Raw genomic sequence first — 19,758 nt, 5'->3', positions numbered from 1 at the left:
ACACACAATAAAAGCCAAAAAAAAGTCTCAAAAAATTCTTTAAAAATGTCATAAGGCCACATTTATTGACCATAAAGCAGTGTTAAGTAGAACTTGACATTTTTTAAAAGCCTAAAAAATTCCATATCCATAGAAATTAAAACAATAAGAACTGCTAGGTAACCTCAAATGAAAACATTTAAATAAAAATTATAATATCTTAAACTGAAACAAAGAGCCTACTAATCAACACACGTGAGATGTAGCCAAATGATGCCCAAAAATTTATATCCTACAATGCATTTATTAAAAATTAGGAAAGATGAAAAATAAAAGAAACACACTTTTTACAATTCAAGAACGTTAAAAAATACTCAAAGCAGAAAAATAAATTAAGAAAGAGGAAATTATTAAATAGTCAACAAAAAATAAAGTTGATTTTTAAAAAAAATTAGTTGAAAAGACTTACAAAGTGACAAGCCCTGGCAAATATAAGGGGGAAAAAATGGATACACAAATATCAGTTATAGGAAGAGAAGAAATATAAATGATTGAAACTGATCCAAGAGTATTAAATTATTCACCAGGTCTGCATAAGCCTGAAAACAAAACCAGTTAAGAAAGAACAAAAAATAAAATTATAGGCCAATCTCACACAGTTCAAAAAATCCTAAATACAAAATTTTATAGTTGAATACAGCAGTATATTAAAACATCAATTAAAATTTATGACAGGAATATAAGGGAAGTTCAACATGAGGCAATCTACCAACTTTGTATTTGTGTCTGGGGATACAGGATGAGTTTTATGTCTTTTTCTGCCTAACCCTAATAAAATAATAGGAATGGAGTAAAAAGGGATCCATCCCATGAGGACAAAAGAAAGGGAAGAGAGATCACTAAATGGAAAGTTTAATAAATACTTAGAAGATGGAAAAACAAATAACAAATTTAGCAGTATATTATAGGAACCATAGTGTAAAGGGTGAGTGAAAAAGAAAGGGATGTGAAGAACTGATTATTCCTTCTAAAAAATAAAAACAAATAAAAATCCCAGAAATTCTTAGGACTAGGAAATGCCAAGTAGAAACAACATCACATAGAATGCAATTATTCATATCCTCCTTCTTATCCCAATCCCCTTCCCCCAACATACACAACCCTAAGCACATAACACTGACAACCAAGATGCTTCTGTGAACATTTGTGGTTAATTCTTTGGAGAAATTAAATGAGCAGCCTGGGACTTAAAATAAAGGGATAGAAAAAGGGGTGAGGCTGAGAACTAGGAGATTAACACAATGCTTCAACCACCAGAAATGCTTGAAGTTACATGTCTACCCCCAAGGCAGGTAATTTCAAAACTTAGTCTCAGAATGGTCCTGAAGAATAGAAACACACATATATTTGGGCATCTGTTAGCAAAAGAGCCCACTTTCTTACCTAATCATCCTAACATAATTTTGTCGTCAGGCCCACCCACGCACGAAAAATTTGTAATCAGCCTTTTAATGCCTTACTTTTAACCATAAAGAGAACCAAAGATTCTCAGATAAGCAAGGAAAGACTCCAGGAAGAAAGCAAGAAACCAAAGTAAGAAAAGAAACAAAAATCTACTAAGAAAAAACAATATTATAAAGGAAAAAAAACTTTAAAAACTTTTAATTTATATTCTCAGATTGAGAAGCTGCACATATCAAAAACAGGATACTACAAATTGAAACAAGATTTTTCCTTAGCAATAAATTACCTGCAGTAGGCTAAAGTTTTACAATGTAAGTGTCTTCATTTCTAGAAATTGGAGCTATAAACCAAGATTATATCAAAACAGAGTAAAACTCAACAATAAAAATATAATAAAAAGTTCCAGTCAGGGGCAGTGGCTCATGCCTGTAATCCCAGCACTTTGGGAAGCCAAGGCAGGTGGATAGCTTGAGCTCAGGCGTTCGAGGCCAACCTGGGCAACACGGCAAAAACCCATCTCTACAAAAATTCAAAAAAGTACCTGGGTGTGGTCGCATGCACCTGTGGTCCCAGCTACTCAGGAGGCTGAGGTGGGAGGATTATTTGAGCCTGAGAGGCGGAGGCTGCAGTGAGCCAAGATCACACCATTGTACTCCAACCTGGGTAACAGAGACCCTGTCTCAAAAAAAAAAAAAAAAAGACGAAAAGTTCCATAGTTTAAGTATACTTTGTCTCATTAATTTCAATCATGCATAAAGGTACATACGCATTTTCTACATAAGCGTCATCACTGATTTTTCAAAATAAAAGGTCTATTTCTGTGTTTTAAACAACAACAGAATAAATCCCTTAGAGCTTAGTTTTTGCTGTTAAGGTAACCAAATCCACCATTATCCTATTAAAAAACTACAGCCACCCAGCTACAAAGATCATAAGGCACAGCTGCTAGTAGTTTTGAGAAATTTTCCACAATTGTCCTCTGAGCAACTACTATACTTCCAAATCTTACTTTCCCTCGGATTAAGAAATAGAGAATGCAGAGGATCTTGGCCATTCCCCAACAAGAATCTGTCTCATAATCTGTATTTGAAAACAAAAGTTAGAGCAAACTTTAATGTAATAAAAATTTTAGTATGAAACCTTACATGTTTATCTTTCCTTTCTATAACATCTTGCTTCTGTTTGCATTTTTGAGATGCCTCCTTAATATCTGTTGCCTGTAAAATTAAACCGGGGGGAGGGGGGGGACAGCTAGTTAAAAACTCATGCAAGCAAATTATATGGCCCTGCCCATTCAAATATCGAGTTAACCCACAACAATTTACATCAAGCAAAATCCATAATTATCAACAAAATACCAACAGTTATTTGCAAGTCTATAAAAGGTTATTCCTAATGATATTAATAAACAGTTGCAGTAATACGCATGCATGTTTTTTCTCTTTACATTTATCTTCCTGTCTTATTTCATCTGATCCTAAAAACAACCCTACAGGATAATCAGGACAAATATTACTGACTGGTAGGGCTCAAAAGAGGCCAAGTAACCTGTATACATAGCTAAAAAATGGAAACTAATTATAAAAAATCAGGTCTGATTTCAAATGCAGAGTTCTATCATACCAAGTATGCTACCTCCTTGATATTTTTCATTAACACATAAAACACATACATGACATATTATAGACACATATTACACATCATTAACACCTATAATATGTAATTCAAACATAGTAGAAAACAGGGCTATACAGAAAACAACATTATAGACTAAGACTACTATTCTTGGAAAGGCTTGTTTGCAAGGTCGGTCCTTGGCTGTTGTCTGGAAATTTGGATTTTGGGAGTGTTTCTACCATTTCCTAACTGATAAGAGTGGCTCACTGTGCGTGTTTGTACAAACAATGTGGCTGATGCAGAACATCTGCTTTCCTTCTTGCATTCTGGAAGTTAAGAACATGCTGCTAGAAGGCCTAGTTGCCTAAAGCCCATAAAAACCTTGGGTGCTGAGTCTGTAATGCACTTCCCTTGTAGACAGGACTTTAAAAATGTTGTCATAATTTGATGATGGAAGAATTAAGCACATTCTGTGTGATTTCTCTGGGGGAGGACCCTTGGAAGCTTGTGCCTGGTTTCTTCTAGACTTTGTCCTCAGGGCATTTTCCCTTTCCTGACTGTTTTGCATCCTTTTGCTGTAATAAATCTTAGCTGTGAGCCCTCCTAGGAAATCATGTCTCTGGTGGATCTCTGATGCCAAAAGACAATAGTTTCTTCTGATAGAGAAAAACTAATTTTCTGATGCTAGTAACACTGATGTATGTATGCTTAAATCATACATGCTAATCATGTAAGATAAAGATTACTATTACTGTCCTCACCTGACTGAGGAGACTAAAACTCAGAGAGACTAAACGATTTGCTGAAGGTCAGACAGCTGAGTGAGGACTTAAAATACAGGTCTGTGTGACTCAAAAGCTATGCCCTGTCCATAACACTTTATCACCTGCCTGGAATTAAAAAAAAAAAATTACAAGTATTGGAAAAAGTTTTCTGCTGGAACAGAATGAGCAGGAAGAAGAACAGCATGAATATTAAACAAAATTAACCACTGTGTTCTGTTGCAAGGCTATGGGTGCTAATAACTACTTTTACTATAGACTGACATAAGGTACCACTTCAGAATTATTTCTTTAGGAAAATAATTCTAAAACATCTTAGGCCATGCAGATTTTCACATAAATAAATTAGGCTCATGGATGTTTGACAATGAGCCTAATATAACAATAGCTGGGCTTCTGTTATAAATAGACAAAACAAAGGGTTAAATATGTTTCCTTAAGAGATCTGAAATTTATTATGTACATATTTTCCACTACAAAAGTAGTTTTACAGTAACAGAAAATTCAAGAACCAAAAAAAGCAATTACAAATCCACAACTTAACTATAACCAACCATCATTAACATAACAATGACTGCCAATTATTAGTTTCATATCCTTGAGGAAGTCATGTTATCAATGGTATTCAGTATCTGTAACAATAAAATGAGGGGGCTTGTCTAGATAATATCTACAATTCCTTTTCCCCGTAACATTTAAAATGACCAATGGCAACGCTTTTTCAGAATCAGATCTAATCAAGTCCTAAAACCTTTATCTGATCTTAGTAACTGTTTAATTTTCTGGACTTGAGTGCAATAATTTTAACTCACTTTAACCTGTATTAGAATTAAGATATAGTGGAGCTTTTCCCACATGATAGTAGCAAAGTCAAAACTGTTGATTCATTTCCTCTGTTACAAAGTTTACTTTACATTCCTAGATATGGCCTTTCTCACTCAGTAGACATTGCTCAACATAGTATCTGGTACAATCTAGCTCAAGAAGTCATTTTTCTGACTTTCGGTTGCCTAAAAAGAGAAAAGTACAATCACATCTCGAAATCGAAGAGCTCCACATAACTTCTTTTTTTACAAACAAAAGATGAAACTTATATTAGTCAAACCTGTATAAATGGCAATCTTAAATTCAGTAACAAAAACCCTGGAGTAGCATATTCACAAGAATAAAACACAATCTTTAAAACCTTTAAAAATAGAGATGATGCCTGTAAAAAAAAATACTGCTAAGTTCATAACACACTATCTCCTAAATGATCTTTCAATAGCAGAAATCATGTTTCATACAATTTTTTCCCAATAGCAGTGCCAGGCTAAGATCCACCCTTTACTATCACTGACACCCATCTTCAAGCACAGTGGCCAACATCAGGGGTATACAGTACACAAAGATTGTGAATGGTTTTCTGGTTTCATAAAATTAACCTATATATAGCATAAATTCCGCTGGTCTAATTACAAATAATTCTACATATTTGAGGCAACTGACAATTTATATCAGAGATTCTTTATTGATTTAGTTTTAAATTTTTATTATTATATACATTTTTTGAGATAGGGCCTCACTCTGTCACCCATGCTGGAGAGCAGTGGCACGATCTCAGCTCACTGCAACCTTTGCCTCGTAGGCGCAAGTGATCCTCCTGCCTCAGCCTCATGAGTAGCAGGGACCTATAGGCACACACCACCATGCCTGGCTAAGTTTTTTGTGTTTTTCATAGACAGGGTTTCACCATGTTGGCCAAGCTGGTCTTGAACTCCTGAGCTCAACTGATCCGCCCGCCTCAGCCTCCCAAAGTGCTGGGATTACAGGCATGAGCCACTGTGCCCAGCCATATCAGAGGTTCTTAAGTAGGGGTCAATACCTTGACTTCAGTGCATCCATGAATCTCCAAAATCTCTGCCTATACTGCGTTATTTTAGAAGCAGGAATTTAAACAATTCTCAAATAATCTCTAACTTCAAAATCCACTGAAGGTTAGAAGCCATAGTCATAAAAAATATCTAGTTATACTTTTAAAATACAGGGAATATTATTCTATTATCTATTCCAAAAACATCAGATTTTCTATATTGCCCTCCTTCAAAAGGGTGTATAATTACAAAGCAGATGTATAATATATTCACAAAAAGAGCTCAGTGTTTCCAGGAATACCACTATGAATCCTCTTGTACCTAAAAAAAATCATATTTCACTTTTCTCTCTTTATATCTTGGAAGTCCTATAAAGTAGCAACACTTCCACAGTAATAAGTATGTCCTTGAAAATCCTATGGTGGCAGAATTCCTGGTTAAAAAACTTAAGAAATGAAAGATACAAGAAAACCCTTGAAAATATTTTCAAACACCTGCAAAATATTTTTTATATTTGCTAAAATAAAATTCAGATAATCCAAAATTGAAACCAAAAAGTACCTTTTCTTTGATTCGAGCCTCCAAATTGTGACGCTCGTTTTCCATTTCTTCAATTCGACGTGTTATAGGAATCTGCCCTTCTTTAAGTTTTCTGACCTCTTCCTTCACTCGGTCACGAACTAGTTTTACTTCTTCATATTCCTGACGAACATTTTCATATTCCTTGCAAATAATTCAACAAACAGAAGTTAATGCCCTACCTTAAACTAACACATATACTAAAAATCAAGATACAGGCAGAAACCAAATGTAAGAAAAGATTGTTTTGATATCAAAACAGGTTTATTAATGTAAATTTGTCCTCTGGGACAACTTCAGAAATAGTAAATACCAGTGTAATGATTTAATAACAGTCCTGATAATCACTGAGCGTTTATTTCTATCACCAGTTCAGATTCTCAGACTTCCATCCTGTTATCTGAAACATATCTTAATGGCTACGAAAATGTGACTTACCTCTAATCTGTCAATAAAGAAGAGATACAGGGATGTATAAAGAAGCAAAAGAAACTCAAGTATAAAGGGTAAAAATGAAAAAAAAAAACCAAAATGAAAATGGGTCAAAAGAAAAATAAAAAGCAGCATGTAGGTGAAAGTGATGCCTGTCATGTCATAGGAGTATTTGCTAAAAAAAAATTAAGTGGCACACTAAGGCAACATTATATAAGAACGAATGGGATGATGGTAAGAAAAGAAAAAATAAACATATGAGTAAATCAAAAAAGAAGAAAAATGAAAAAAGGTAAATCAATCTTAGAAAAAATAAGGAAAATCAAAAGACAAAGTGAGTGAAGCAGTAATAATGGACACAGGAAAAATAAAATTTAGAAAAGCCGAAGAAAGGAAAATTTAAGAATCATGAAATGATAGAATAGGGTAGGTAGAAGGGGGAAGACAGAACAAGAATGCCACAAATACTCTTTTTGAAGCAAGTAACAATTATTTCCATTCTAACCTTGGAACAAACACTACAAAACTTTCTTACCTATTTTGTTCTACCAACTATAAAGTAATGCAATGAGGGAATTGAATCTTTAACCCGAACTGTAGTCTTAATAAATTCTCAGTGACCTGACTGAGGACACCCAAAGATTTAATTTTCTGATCATTAACATCTTTAAAACAACAATCAAAAACTATCTGTTGAGGACTAAAATGTGGAAGAATTAAGAGCACTGTGTTAATTATTATTTATTAAACAGTAACAACTAGCACACAGCTATGGTAATAAACTAGTAAAAGAAAGCCTGGCACGGTGGCTCACGCCCGTAATCAGTATTTTGGGAGGCCGAGGGGGGCAGATTACCTGAGGTCAGGAGTTCAAGACCAGCCTGGCCAACATGGTGAAACCCTGTCTCTACTAAAAATACAAAAAAAAAGCCAGGTGTGGTGGCACATGCCTATAATCCCAACTACTGGGAGGCTGAGGCAGGAGAATCGTTTGAACCCAGGAGGCAGAGGTTGCAGTGAGCTGAGATCGTACCACTGAACTCCAGCATGGGAGACACAGCAAGACTCCGTCTCAAAAAAAAAAAAGACATGAATTTTATTATGTATAACATATAAAGCCAAAAATGAAAAAGAAGCACCTAACTTGAATACACAGTAACTAATACTTTCATCATAATTACTCTGCTACTTAAAGAAACACGTACTTTGCCTCTAAAAATTATGACTTACCACCCATGGCCTTTTTGCTTCAAGCATCTCAATTAAATCTAAATGTCGCTTCCGTTCATAGAACCTCTCCACATCTTGTTTATATCTTTCATTCCTCTGAACCATTTTCTGTAGATACTCAGTTTTCTCTTTGCATGAGGTCTACAATAAATATATGTTGAACAATCAGTTTGACAGAAAAATGACAACAGGTCACATCTTTTAACAATGAAAAATAAACGATGGCAAAATTTCACAATAAAGAATTCACAGGAGTTCTTAAGAACTATGTAGACTCCAGCCTAGGCAACAGTGAGACCCTGTCTCAACACCTAAAACCTGTGTAAAAGCAACATTCATACCCAAGTTCTGGTCTAGGGTCTACAATTTATTAGTCCTAACTGTAAAGAAGCCCTGTCACATCTGAGCCCAGGCTCTTCTTGCCCAAATATCTGCTGCATCCACTTGAAGGGTAGAAGCAATTCACTTCATATAAATGAAAGCTAAACAAAAGCTGTAAAAGTGATATACAAATGAAAAATAGTAATACTAGGATTAGGATGTTAAATGAACACTCATGACTGAAAGGTCTTAGAAACGAGATGAAAGAAAGCTAAGAATTAGCCTTTATGGTGTCAATTAATAAATACAAAGATGTACTCAGAACCTAGTAGAATATATGCTTGTATGCTTGTTTTCTTTCAGCGGATGGTCAAGAGTGTAGGTGAGTGTTTCAAGTGAAATTATTTGTTTGACATACAGAAAGGTAAAAGAACAGAATATCTGAAGCTAAAATAACTATAAAAAGCTCAGAACAACTCCTTTGATTATTCACTTTGAATAAGTATAATAAAAACATTTTTTTTCCTGTCTGGTGGACAAAGGTAAAAAATAACATTTAATTACAGTAAAATACATATTATTAAGTATATAAAGTCACAGTTTAAGAGAAAGCAATTGGTTACAAGATTTCTATGCTTATTTCCTGGGTGACACACCAAACCCCTGTGACACAATGTGCCTATATAACAAACCTGCACATGTACCCCTGAACCTAAAATTAAAAACAGATTTCCTTTTTTTTTTTTTTGAAACGGAGTTTCGCTCTTGTTGCCCAGGCTGGAGTGCAATGGCATGTTCTCGGCTCACTACAACCTCCGCCTCCCAGGTTCAAACGATTCTCCTGTCTCAGCCTCCCAAGTAGCTGGGATTACAGGCGCCCACCATCACACCCGGCTAATTTTTGTATTTTTAGTAGAGACAGGGTTTCACCATGTTGGCCAGGCTGGTCTCAAACTCCTGACCTCAGGTGATCCACCCGCCTTGGCCTCCTAAAGTGCTGGGATTACAGGCGTGAGCCACCACACCCAGCCAGATTTCCATTTTTTTGACACAGGGTCTCACTCTGTCACCCAGGCTGGAATGCAGTGGTGCAATCACAGCTCATTGCAACCTTGACCTCCTTGGCTCAAGCAATCCTCCCACCTTAGCATCCCAAGTGCGGGAAGTACAGGTGTGCGCCACCATGCCTGGCTAACTTTTCTCATTTCTTTTCATGTAGAGACAGGGTCTCCCTGTTGCCCAGGCTGGTCTCAAACTCCTGAACTCAAGCGATTCTCCCGAATCAGTCTCCCAAAGTATTGGGATTGCAGGTCTGAGCCACCACACCCAGACTAAAAGATTTCTTATTATGAAAATTTACTGTATTTATTTTAGTTGCTGGGATGTAGAAAAAAGATCCATTAAATAAAACACCTTTACAAAGGATATGCTATAAAAGTACATTTTTATGTTTATTAATGGTGAAAATAACCAACATTCCAACTAAATGTGTAATTCTCTTCCAAAGTCTACCCTCATGTGACTGAAAAAAATACATGAGAGAATTGGTTCAACGGAAGTGCTATATTAAATGGCACATGGTATCTCTTCTATTACTCAAAGCCTTACACAGTGCCTGGCACATGGTAGGTGTTTAATAGATACTGAATGAATGAAAGAATAACTTCCTGAGATAATTTTTTTTTATAATACTGTTACTGGTTCCTTAAAAATTCAATTAGTAATACGTATTTGCTGAAATAGTCAACCTTTTTAAACTTCACATTATTAGATCCATTCTCACTCTGTCACTTTAACTGATATTAGCAGTACAATCCTAAGTGAAAAAAAACCACAAATACGAATTCACTCAATGAATCAATACTACTACTCTCTCTCCCATGTTCTGAGATACAGAAATCAATAAGAAACAATACAAATGAGTTGTCTATTTTAAAGTACCTCGAGCTGTTTTTCTTTCTCCCTGAAGTTTTTGAGTTCACAGTGATATTTGTGCATTTCTGGGGGACCAATTGACTTTTCAGTGGCTTCGAGGAGTTCAATTTTGCTGAGTTTAGCAAATTCTCCAACTTTGTCCTAGAGCACAAAAATTAAATATCAGCAACTATCATTCATTTACATATATCTTCAAAATGTATTTCACTCAATGCTTACACTTGTCAAGGTGAAACTCATTTAAAAAAACCTTTGAGATATAAACCTTTTGCGCATTATTCTTTAGAATAATGAAGATAAACTTACGATATAAACTGTTACCTTTTTGATCATCTTTAAAAATTTTCTGTGCCAATATTTCAAGGTTGAAATGTCTACATATGTATAATAAAAGTTTGGGAATAAAAGAACACATAGTCCCAAGATGAAAATGATCACTGTCTATTACATATCAGTTGAAATGTTAGAGGGTTTAAAAAGAAAAAAAAAGGCAATTTCAAACATCTACTTCTGGAGATAATCTGACATCAGCTGGCAAGTGTTAAAATAAATAAAAAGCTTTTAAAAATGTTTAAGTTTTATTTAATTTGCTCATTATGAAATCATTGTTTCTGAACAAAAAAGAAATTAATATTAGTTAATGCTGTCCCTAGACAGCATTCAAAGTCAAATTTAAGAGGTAATATGACTTTAACATTTAACATAAATTATTAGCATTTTTTATGTTTAATAAACTACAAGATTTTAGAAGGTATACTTATAAATATAGGAGTTTTATTATATCAAATATTTTGTAGACTCAAATATATGTATAATGTATACGAACAAAAACTGACTAAAAAGTTGTTCATTAACAACATTTTAAGGGTCTACAAATAGAAGCACATAGCTATCTGAGCCACTCTCTGAACTTCAAAAATAATACTTTATTTCAAAATACTCTAATTTAGACTTTTTTACTAATTGAAATTTTCCAAATTACTACAAATTAATAACATTATACTCTAAGTGATGAAATGCTACCTTTGCAAAGAACTGTAAGAGTGCTATGTTCAATTTAAATAGCAGTCATTATGATATCCCTTCAACGGCATAAAAAGGAAACACTATATACAAAATTTTCCCATCTTTACATTTATTTCTCTCATACCTGAGGGAGAAACTGGCAAAGATTCCCCACTTGAATATTTAAGGCTGCAACTTTCTCTTCCACTATTTTCTGGGTTGTAGATTTTTTGTTGATGAACCAAAAGGACTGATTTTTTGCCACATCAATCTCACGGGTGATTACAAGATTTCCAGAAGCCCTGAACCTAATTAAAAAATAATTTAAGAATCTTTATATTCAAAATATATACATTAGTTTAGAAATAAAATTCCCAAAATTCTCTTGCACAAAAGGTGCCAGATAGAATTATTATTATGATTTTTACTCCTTTTGATATTTTGGCCCCTCAAGAAGGAAACTTTGGCATTTTATTAGTCATAATGCCATAATTGACCACATCAGTTACTTACTCAACATTCAAAATTATTTAAACTGTTAAAATTAAAGCAAATGTGAACACTAATTCATAAACACTACTAGAGGAGTCACATAGCTGGAGTTGTTTATCCTTTAATTACTATGCTATTCTTCAATCACATGCATTGACTGCAATTCAAAATGTGTTAATATATTAAAGGGTAGAGCAGTTAAACCTTGAAACTCCCCCTGCTCAGAAAACATATGAATGAAAACTGACTCGTGGCATTTCCAGAAATCAAAACTACCCATACAGGTAGCCCATGGATTCCTCACCATGTACTCCACTCTAAACTCAGAGAGGATTACATCACATGGATATAAAGGAACATTTAGCAATACAGAATCTGAAAGAAGGGTATTTACTTATTTCTCGCTTTTAGAAGTACTACTGCTCCACACCTCCCATCTATTCATCCATCTTCTTCACTGGGATTCAGCAGCATGTGGCAGAAAGATAAATTATTGGTATCCAATCACTAAATGACAATAATAACTTATGAATGTTGTATATATAAATTATATTGTAACCAGACCACTTGGAACAGTAAGACTTTATGACTTTAAAGGAAGTAGTTTTAAACTTTCATTTCCAGCAGAACGACTAATAAAGTACCCTTACTGATCCTCCTGCTGTAAACAACTAAAAATAATAAAATATTAGAACATCTTCATAAATGAATTTATCAGTTAGCATGAAAGTAAGGAATTCTGGCTAACATCCTAGTATAGGTGAAAACCCAGAGTGGAAAAATAAAATTGGCTTTCATCTTGAAGGCATTCGCCCAATCAAGTGATCTTGAGGATTCATTTTGATGATCTGCTGGTAAAGGAGAAAAACAAAGCCCACAGCTATTCAAGGTGGAGAGTCCAATAGAAAGCCATATCTAAGCGATATACTCTCACTGTAAGGGTAAACTAGAAATACTTCACTGCTACCACCACAAGCTGAGAATTCTGTACATTGTGATTCTGAATTGAAAGTATTCAATGGTCTCTGGCAGAAGTTAATAATTTCCTCTGCCGGAATCTATGTTATCTTAAAAGAATTAACACAGATAAAGTTCTAAGAAGAGTAGTTCGCTACAAACACACACACAAGAAGACAAAGCATCAAGAACACTAGCGGAAATAACATAATGCAGAATGATAAATGAAAAACATTAAAGATATTTGGATGACTAAGAAAGCCTAATATGTCTAATAAGAATTCTAGGAGACAGAGAATGGGTCAATGGCAATATTTAAAGAGATAATAAAAAAGAACTTTCCAAAACTGATGAAAGACACCAAACCGTAGGTTTAAGAGTGTCATTAAAACCAAGAAAAGTAAATAAAAAATAAATCCACACCTAAATATATATGAAACATACTTAAAAAAAGAAATGAGTTTATAAGCATCTTCAGAAAAAGAGAATGATTACTATCAAATAAACTAAGATCAGATTCACATCAGAAAACAATGAGAAAAAGAGAATGATTACTATCAAATAAACTAAGATCAGATTCACATTAGAAGACAACAATCAGGCCAGATGTGGTGGCTTACGCCTGTAATCTCAGTATTTTGGAAGGCAAAGGTGGGAGGATCACTTGAGCCTAGGAGTTCGAGACCTGTCTGAGCAACATAGTGAGACCCCATTCTCTACAAAAAATAAAAAAAAATTAAAAAGCTGGGCATGGTGGTGAGTGCCTGTAGGCTGAGGCAGGAGGATCACTTGAACCAAGGAGGTCAAGGATGCAGTGAGTCATGATCATGACAGGGTGAGACCCCGTCACCAAAACAAAAACAAAACAACAAAAAAAGGAATACAGCAATGATATTATACTATACTCTGAATATGAGAAAAGAGACCTGTCAATATAGAATGTTATATCCATGAAACACATCTTTCAAGATTTAGAGCTAAATAATATCGTTTTCAGATTAAAAACTGAGTGTTCCAACAGAAAACTCTCATAAAAGAAAACTTCAAATATCCTTTTGGCAGAAAGTGATCCCAGAGAGAAAATCAGAAATGGAAGAAGGAATGAAAAGCAAAACAGAAATATCTGAGGTAATTCTAAACAAACACTGACAGCATAATTAATATAACTATATCATATTAATAATAATGTTTTGAGGAGTTTTAAAAAGATAGAACTTTAAAAGCATGTAAGTTCAGAGAAGTTATTAAGAACAAAGTACTGTAAAATCTTTGTTTAGCAGGAAGACAGATATTAAGTCTGGACTCCAACAAGTATACCTGCTAAAATTCCAGTAACCACTAAAAGAGTGCATAACTTCCAAGACAAAAGAGAAGGAAAAATGAAACAAATATCCAACAAAAGCAAGAAAGAAAAGAAATGCTGAAGAGTGTGAAAAATAAAAAGCAGAGAATAAGACAGGAAAAATAAGTTCAAACATATATTTGTAAATTGATTATATGCTTTACTTAAAAGACTCCAGAAAAAATAATACAGCTATACTAGTTTAAATGAGATAACAAAAGATATTAAAAACATGAAATGAATGAAAAAAGACAACTAGAAAAATACTGGGAAAAAAAAAAGCTGCTAACTACATTAATGGCAAACTAAACGGACTTTAAAGCAAAAGAAAGATAGAGGTCAGTACCTAACAACAGAAAGTTGAATTCACGGCCGGGCGCAGTGGCTCACGCCTGTAATCCCAGCACTTTGGGAGGCCAAGGTGGGTGGATCACGAGGTCAGGAGATCGAGACCGTCCTGGCTAACACGGTGAAACCCCGTCTCTACTAAAAATACAAAAAATTAGCTGGGCGTAGTGTCGGGCGCCTGTAATCCCAGCTACTCAGGAGGCTGAGGCAGGAAAATGGCGTGAACCCGGGAGGCGGAGCCTGCAGTGAGCCGAGATCATGCCACTGCACTCCAGCCTGGGCGACTAAGCGAGAAGATAAACAATTTTAATCTTAGATGCAACTAATAATGTCCTAGAAATACATAAGGCGAAAATTGACAGGACAAGGAAAATTCACAAATCTGCATAGAGGAATAGTGTAATACACCTTTGTCAGTAATTAAGGTATCAATCTGACAACTGAAATCAGCAAAAATATAGAAGATTTGACAATATAACTAATAAACTTGCCCTAATGCACAAATACAGAACACTGCAGGTATCTACAAAAGAAAACTTATTCTTTTAGCCAAAGAACAATTACTAAAGTTCACTACAAAAAGAAAGACATTTCAAAGGATGAGTAACATAAAACCAGTATCTCTATATATTTAACTGCACTACAATCAAAGTAGAAACCAATACTAAAAAATAAGAAAATCACTACATTAGAATTAGAAACAACTTCTAATTATGAACTCATAAAGAAAATATTCAGAACTGAAAAACAGTAAATACTATATACTAAAATTTGAGAGATGGAGCTAAAGTAGTAAGTGGGACATTTTTAACGTTAACTGTTCATATTAGGGTAAACAAGACTAAAAATTAGTGCAATAAATATCCATTTCAAAAAATGAGAATCAGTAAAGGTAAGAATAGAAATTAATGAAATAGAAAACCATGATATACGACAAATGCAAAAGTTAGTTCATTGAAAAAAACTACTAAAATTGACAAGTCAATTTTTAGAAGACATACTGTTTTATATAAAATAATATATATAGTAAACTCAAATAAGAGGATGGTATTCATGTCAATAAAATTTAAAACTAAGAAAAATGGGAAAATCCTTTACGAAGTATAAATAACCACAGTAATCCAAGAATAAACAGAAAAATCTAAGCAACCGATTACTATAAATAAATGAAATCAGTAGTTAGAAAAAAATTAAATCAGTATAGTTAGAAAAAAAAAAGCCAGATGATTTTTTTTTGCAAGACACCCTATAACACACATCAGATTTTTTTAAACAGTAAGCTTAACCAAACATTCAAACTACAAATATCTTTCACAAACAAAATATGGATGTAAAAATTCTAAATAAAATACTAGAAAACCCATCTAGCAACACATCAAAAAAACTATGACCAAACTGGGTTATTCTAAGAATGCAAAATTGAGCAAACATCAGGGAATTAATTAATTCTTCAACTTAAATGATATGACCAACTCAATAAATGCGGATAATAAACTCTTTGTTCTCAATTTACTTGACCTATCAGCAGTATCAGACACAGGTGATAGACAACTGACTCCTCCTGAAGTTGTTCCAAGTGCTGGTTTCCAAGTACTGTATTCTTCTGACTCACTAGCCAACTCTCAGTTTCCTTTCCTAGTTTTCCCTATGTTCAATCTCTAAACGGTGCACTGTAGCAGATATGTCCTTAGAACTCTTCTTTCCTTTATCTATCCCTGCTTCATTGGTGATTTAATCCATCATAATACTAATGATTTCCCAAATGTGTTTATCTTCAGCCCAGACTTCTCCAGGAATGACAGGTTTATATATCTAACTGCCCACTAAAAACATTTCTACCTGAATCTCAGACCTTTTTGTGTGTGTGTGGAGATGGAGTCTCGCTATGTTGCCCAGGTTGGTGAATTCCTGAGTTCAAGCAATCCTCCCGCCTCTGCCTCCCTAAGTGCTGGAATTACACGTATGAGCCACCGTGCCCAGCTCTGCCTGAGTATCTACTAGGCATCTCAAACTTTACCATGTTTGATTCCGAAAAGTTCCTTTTTTAAAAAAACATTTTAACATCTCTGAAACTGGGATGCACATTTCAAACTATCTGTGCTAGTTTAATTTTAATTGGAAGCTACAAGTGGTGGCATCTTAGTTCAATGATGTATGATCTACTCCCAAAACCTTCTGCAGTAGGTCTGTCTACCTCAGTTAATGGAAACTCTACCCTTAATCATGCCAGACATCTTGGAGTCCTCCCTGATATCTTGCTCCTTCTCCCATACTCTGTATATAATTCATAAGCAAATCATAAGCTATCATCTCTCATAGCGTTGTTCTATTAGTCACTTAACTGATATTCTTGCTTTTGTCTTTGCTCTCTTAAAGTTTACTTTCCATACAGCAACCAAATCTGGTTAAACTTTTTAAGTTACATCACATCATTCCTCTGCTAAAAACCAGGCAGCTTCACAGCTTATGCAAAATAAATGCCAAGTCCTTACAATGAATACAGGCTTGACTTCCTGATATTTTCACAGCTTATCTTTTACTATTCTCCTCCTTCAAAGTGATCCAGTCACTGTGGGTACCACTTTAGAGCCTTAGCATTTGCAAATCTCTATACCTGAAATATTATTTCCCCAATTATCTCCATGCTCATTACCTTCCCTCCTTCAGGTCTTTGCTTAAATCCTATCTTCTCAGTGAGATCTTTCCTGATCAGGTTATTTAAAACTGTAAAACTCCACTCTGTCACTCCTATCCTCCTTTTCTGCTTTATTTTTCTATGTAGCACTTATCACCACCTAACATAATATACATTTTACTTATCTAACTGTCCCTCCTTATGCCCCTAACTATAAATTCCATGAGGGAAGAGTATCCCCAATGTATAGGTACTCAATAAATATTTGGAAAATGACTACATAAATACATGCCAGAGATTATTCTACCCACCATTCTACTCAAGGAATACATGGCCAGTTAGTACACTTGTTTAATGGCAATAATTTCAACAACTAATGATGAGCTGTTTTACATTTGGTACTCTCAAGGCCATGTGAACCTTCGTGGAAAAAGTGCTTGACGTTTATATACTTAAATTTTATTTATGTGTAGGGTGTTAGGTTTTAAAGCTCTAAATTTATCTTTAAAAAATTAACTTTTTTAAAGTTATAAAAGAAGATAATTATCACAGCTCAATTTGAATAATTTACACTATGATACTGTGATATACAGGTTGAGTATCCCTGTATACTCCAAAATCCAAAATGCTCCAAAATCCAAAACTTCTTGTGTGCCAACATGACATTCAATGGTAATGGTCATTGGGGTGTTTCATATTTCAGATTTTCAGATTGGGGATGTTGAACCGATAAGTATAATGCAAATATTCTAAACTCAAAATAAATCCAAAATCCAAAACACTTCTGGTCCCAAGCATTGCAGATAAGGGATACTCAGCCTGTATTAAGAAATATGTAGGCCGGGTATGGTGGCTCACACCTGTAATCCCAGCACTGTGGGAGGCCAAGGCGGGCGGATCACTTGAGGTCAGGAGTTCAAGACCAGCCTGGCCAACATGGCGAAACCCCGTCTCTACTAAAAATACAAAAATTAGCTAGGTGTGGTGGTGGGTGCTTGTAATACCAGCTACTTGGAAGGCTGAGGTGGAAGAATCACTTGAGCTCGGGAGACAGAGGTTGCAGTGAGCCGAGATGGCACCACTGCACCCCAGCCTGGGCGACAGTGACACTCCATCTCAAAAAAAAAAAAAAAAAAAAAAAAAATTATTTAGTCTCTGTCCTCAATTCCTGACACAGAACTCCTAATCCCTTGGAATTTCCTAGGTAACAAGTGTGTCTTTTTCTAATGAGGCAACTCTTGTTGGGCTCCTGGATGTGGGCTGGTCACCAGAAAGATAAAGCCATGAACAGAAACTTAGAACCTTCAGCCCCACCAACCTACTCCCCATCCTCTGGGAAGGGAAGCAGGGCTAGAGATTGAGTTTCTTATACCCATGTGATGAAGCCTCCATAAAATTCCCTGAACCATGGGTTTCAGAGAGCTCCCAGATTACGGAACACATCCATATGCTAGGAAAGTGGGGAAAGAAGCTCCTGCACTCCGGACCCTTCCAGACCTCGCCCTGTATTTCGCTAATCATCTGCATCTTCTGTAGTATCCTTTATAATACATGGGTAAACCTAAGTGTTTCCCATCCTAGCAAATAACTGGACCAAGAAAGGGGTCCTGAGAACCTCAATTTACAGCTGGTTGGTCAGAAGTATAGGGCACAACCTAAGACTTACAAATGGCATATAAAGTGGAGGGCAGTCCTGTGTGACTGAGCCCCTAAACTATGGGTCCTGCACTAATTTTTGGTTAGTGTCAGAATTGAACTGAATTGCAGGGTGTGGGGAAAAAACCCCACACATCTGGTGTAGAAGTGTTCTGTGCTGTGTTGAGTTTGAGAATAGCAAAAACAACTTTGGTTTTTCCTATCTCTTAAAATATCCCACACTTAATTAAACTGCCACTTTTATAATAAGTTCTCATGTACATTTCGATCTGTTCCTGGTTTCTACATTCTGCTCCTCTCATCTTCTATACCAGTATCACGCTTATTTTTAAATCAACAACTTTACAGTATACTTCAACATGTGGTAGACAAAAATCTTATTTACAACTTTGCTTTTTCAAAATCTCCTTGGGTTTTCTGGCACATTTATTCTTCAAGATGAAGTTTAGAATCAACTTGTAAACTTACCTGTTGAGACTCTCATTGTAATTGTATCAAATGTATGTATTAATTTACAAAGGATTGACTTTTTTTGTTTTTGTTTTTTTTGCAGACAGAGTCTCACTCTGTCACCCAGGCTGGAGTGCGGTGGCACAATCATGGCTCACTACATCCTCTACCTCCCCAGACTCAGGTGATCCTCTCATCTCAGTTTCCTAAGTAGCTAGGACTACAGGTGCGCAGCCAGGCCTGGCTAATTTTTGTATTTTTTGTAGAGATGGGGTTTTGCCATGTTGCTCAGGCTGGTCTCCAACTGCTGGACTCAAGCAATCACTTGCCTTGGCCTCCCATAGTGCTGGGATTACACACATGAGCCACTGCACCTGGTCTGACATGTTAATAATGACATTAACTTTATGTTTCTAGGAACGTATCACGCACCTCCATTTCTTCAGGTCTTGATTTTATATTCTTCAACAAAATTCTATCATATTTTAATAAGTTGGGTATTTCAAAATTTATTTTCTTTTTACTTCCATGTTTATCTTTCTCATCTCTATATAAATAAAAACTTTCTGAGTAATTTTTTATAAAAGAGCGTTTCCTCATCTCATATCAAATAGTAGGGCTATCAGATAATCTTTAAAGGCTTTTCAGCTCAAAAATGCCACAACTTTCCACTAATATTCC

The 19,758-nt window shown here is 35.2% G+C and overlaps 1 protein-coding gene across 15 annotated transcripts in view; it reads right to left on the bottom strand.

The window, feature by feature from the left end:
- The window catches only part of SMC5 (structural maintenance of chromosomes 5), a 96,129-nt gene that overhangs the window by 66,138 nt on the left and 10,233 nt on the right, over positions 1–19,758 (bottom strand). For 12 of the 15 annotated variants that reach the window (XR_010148677.1, XM_520066.8, XM_009456708.5 and 9 more), the window contains exons 4-8: positions 11,343–11,505; positions 10,199–10,333; positions 7,937–8,077; positions 6,257–6,418; positions 2,589–2,660 (exon numbers count right to left, since the gene is read on the bottom strand). Coding sequence is in view for 14 of the 15 variants with exons in the window: in XM_520066.8 (XP_520066.5) it covers positions 2,589–2,660; positions 6,257–6,418; positions 7,937–8,077; positions 10,199–10,333; positions 11,343–11,505 (673 nt within the window). In the remaining variant the exon portion in view is untranslated. The remainder of the gene's footprint in view (positions 1–2,588; positions 2,661–6,256; positions 6,419–7,936; positions 8,078–10,198; positions 10,334–11,342; positions 11,506–19,758) is intronic. The other 3 variants (XM_009456707.5, XM_054658155.2, XM_063787764.1) reach the window with 1 other exon arrangement.

This window comes from Pan troglodytes, chromosome 11 (assembly GCF_028858775.2).
Source record: "Pan troglodytes isolate AG18354 chromosome 11, NHGRI_mPanTro3-v2.0_pri, whole genome shotgun sequence".
Classification (NCBI taxonomy): domain Eukaryota; kingdom Metazoa; phylum Chordata; class Mammalia; order Primates; family Hominidae; genus Pan; species Pan troglodytes.
Note: the sequence above shows the minus strand (reverse complement) of the source record. Positions and strands in the feature narration are given on the sequence as shown.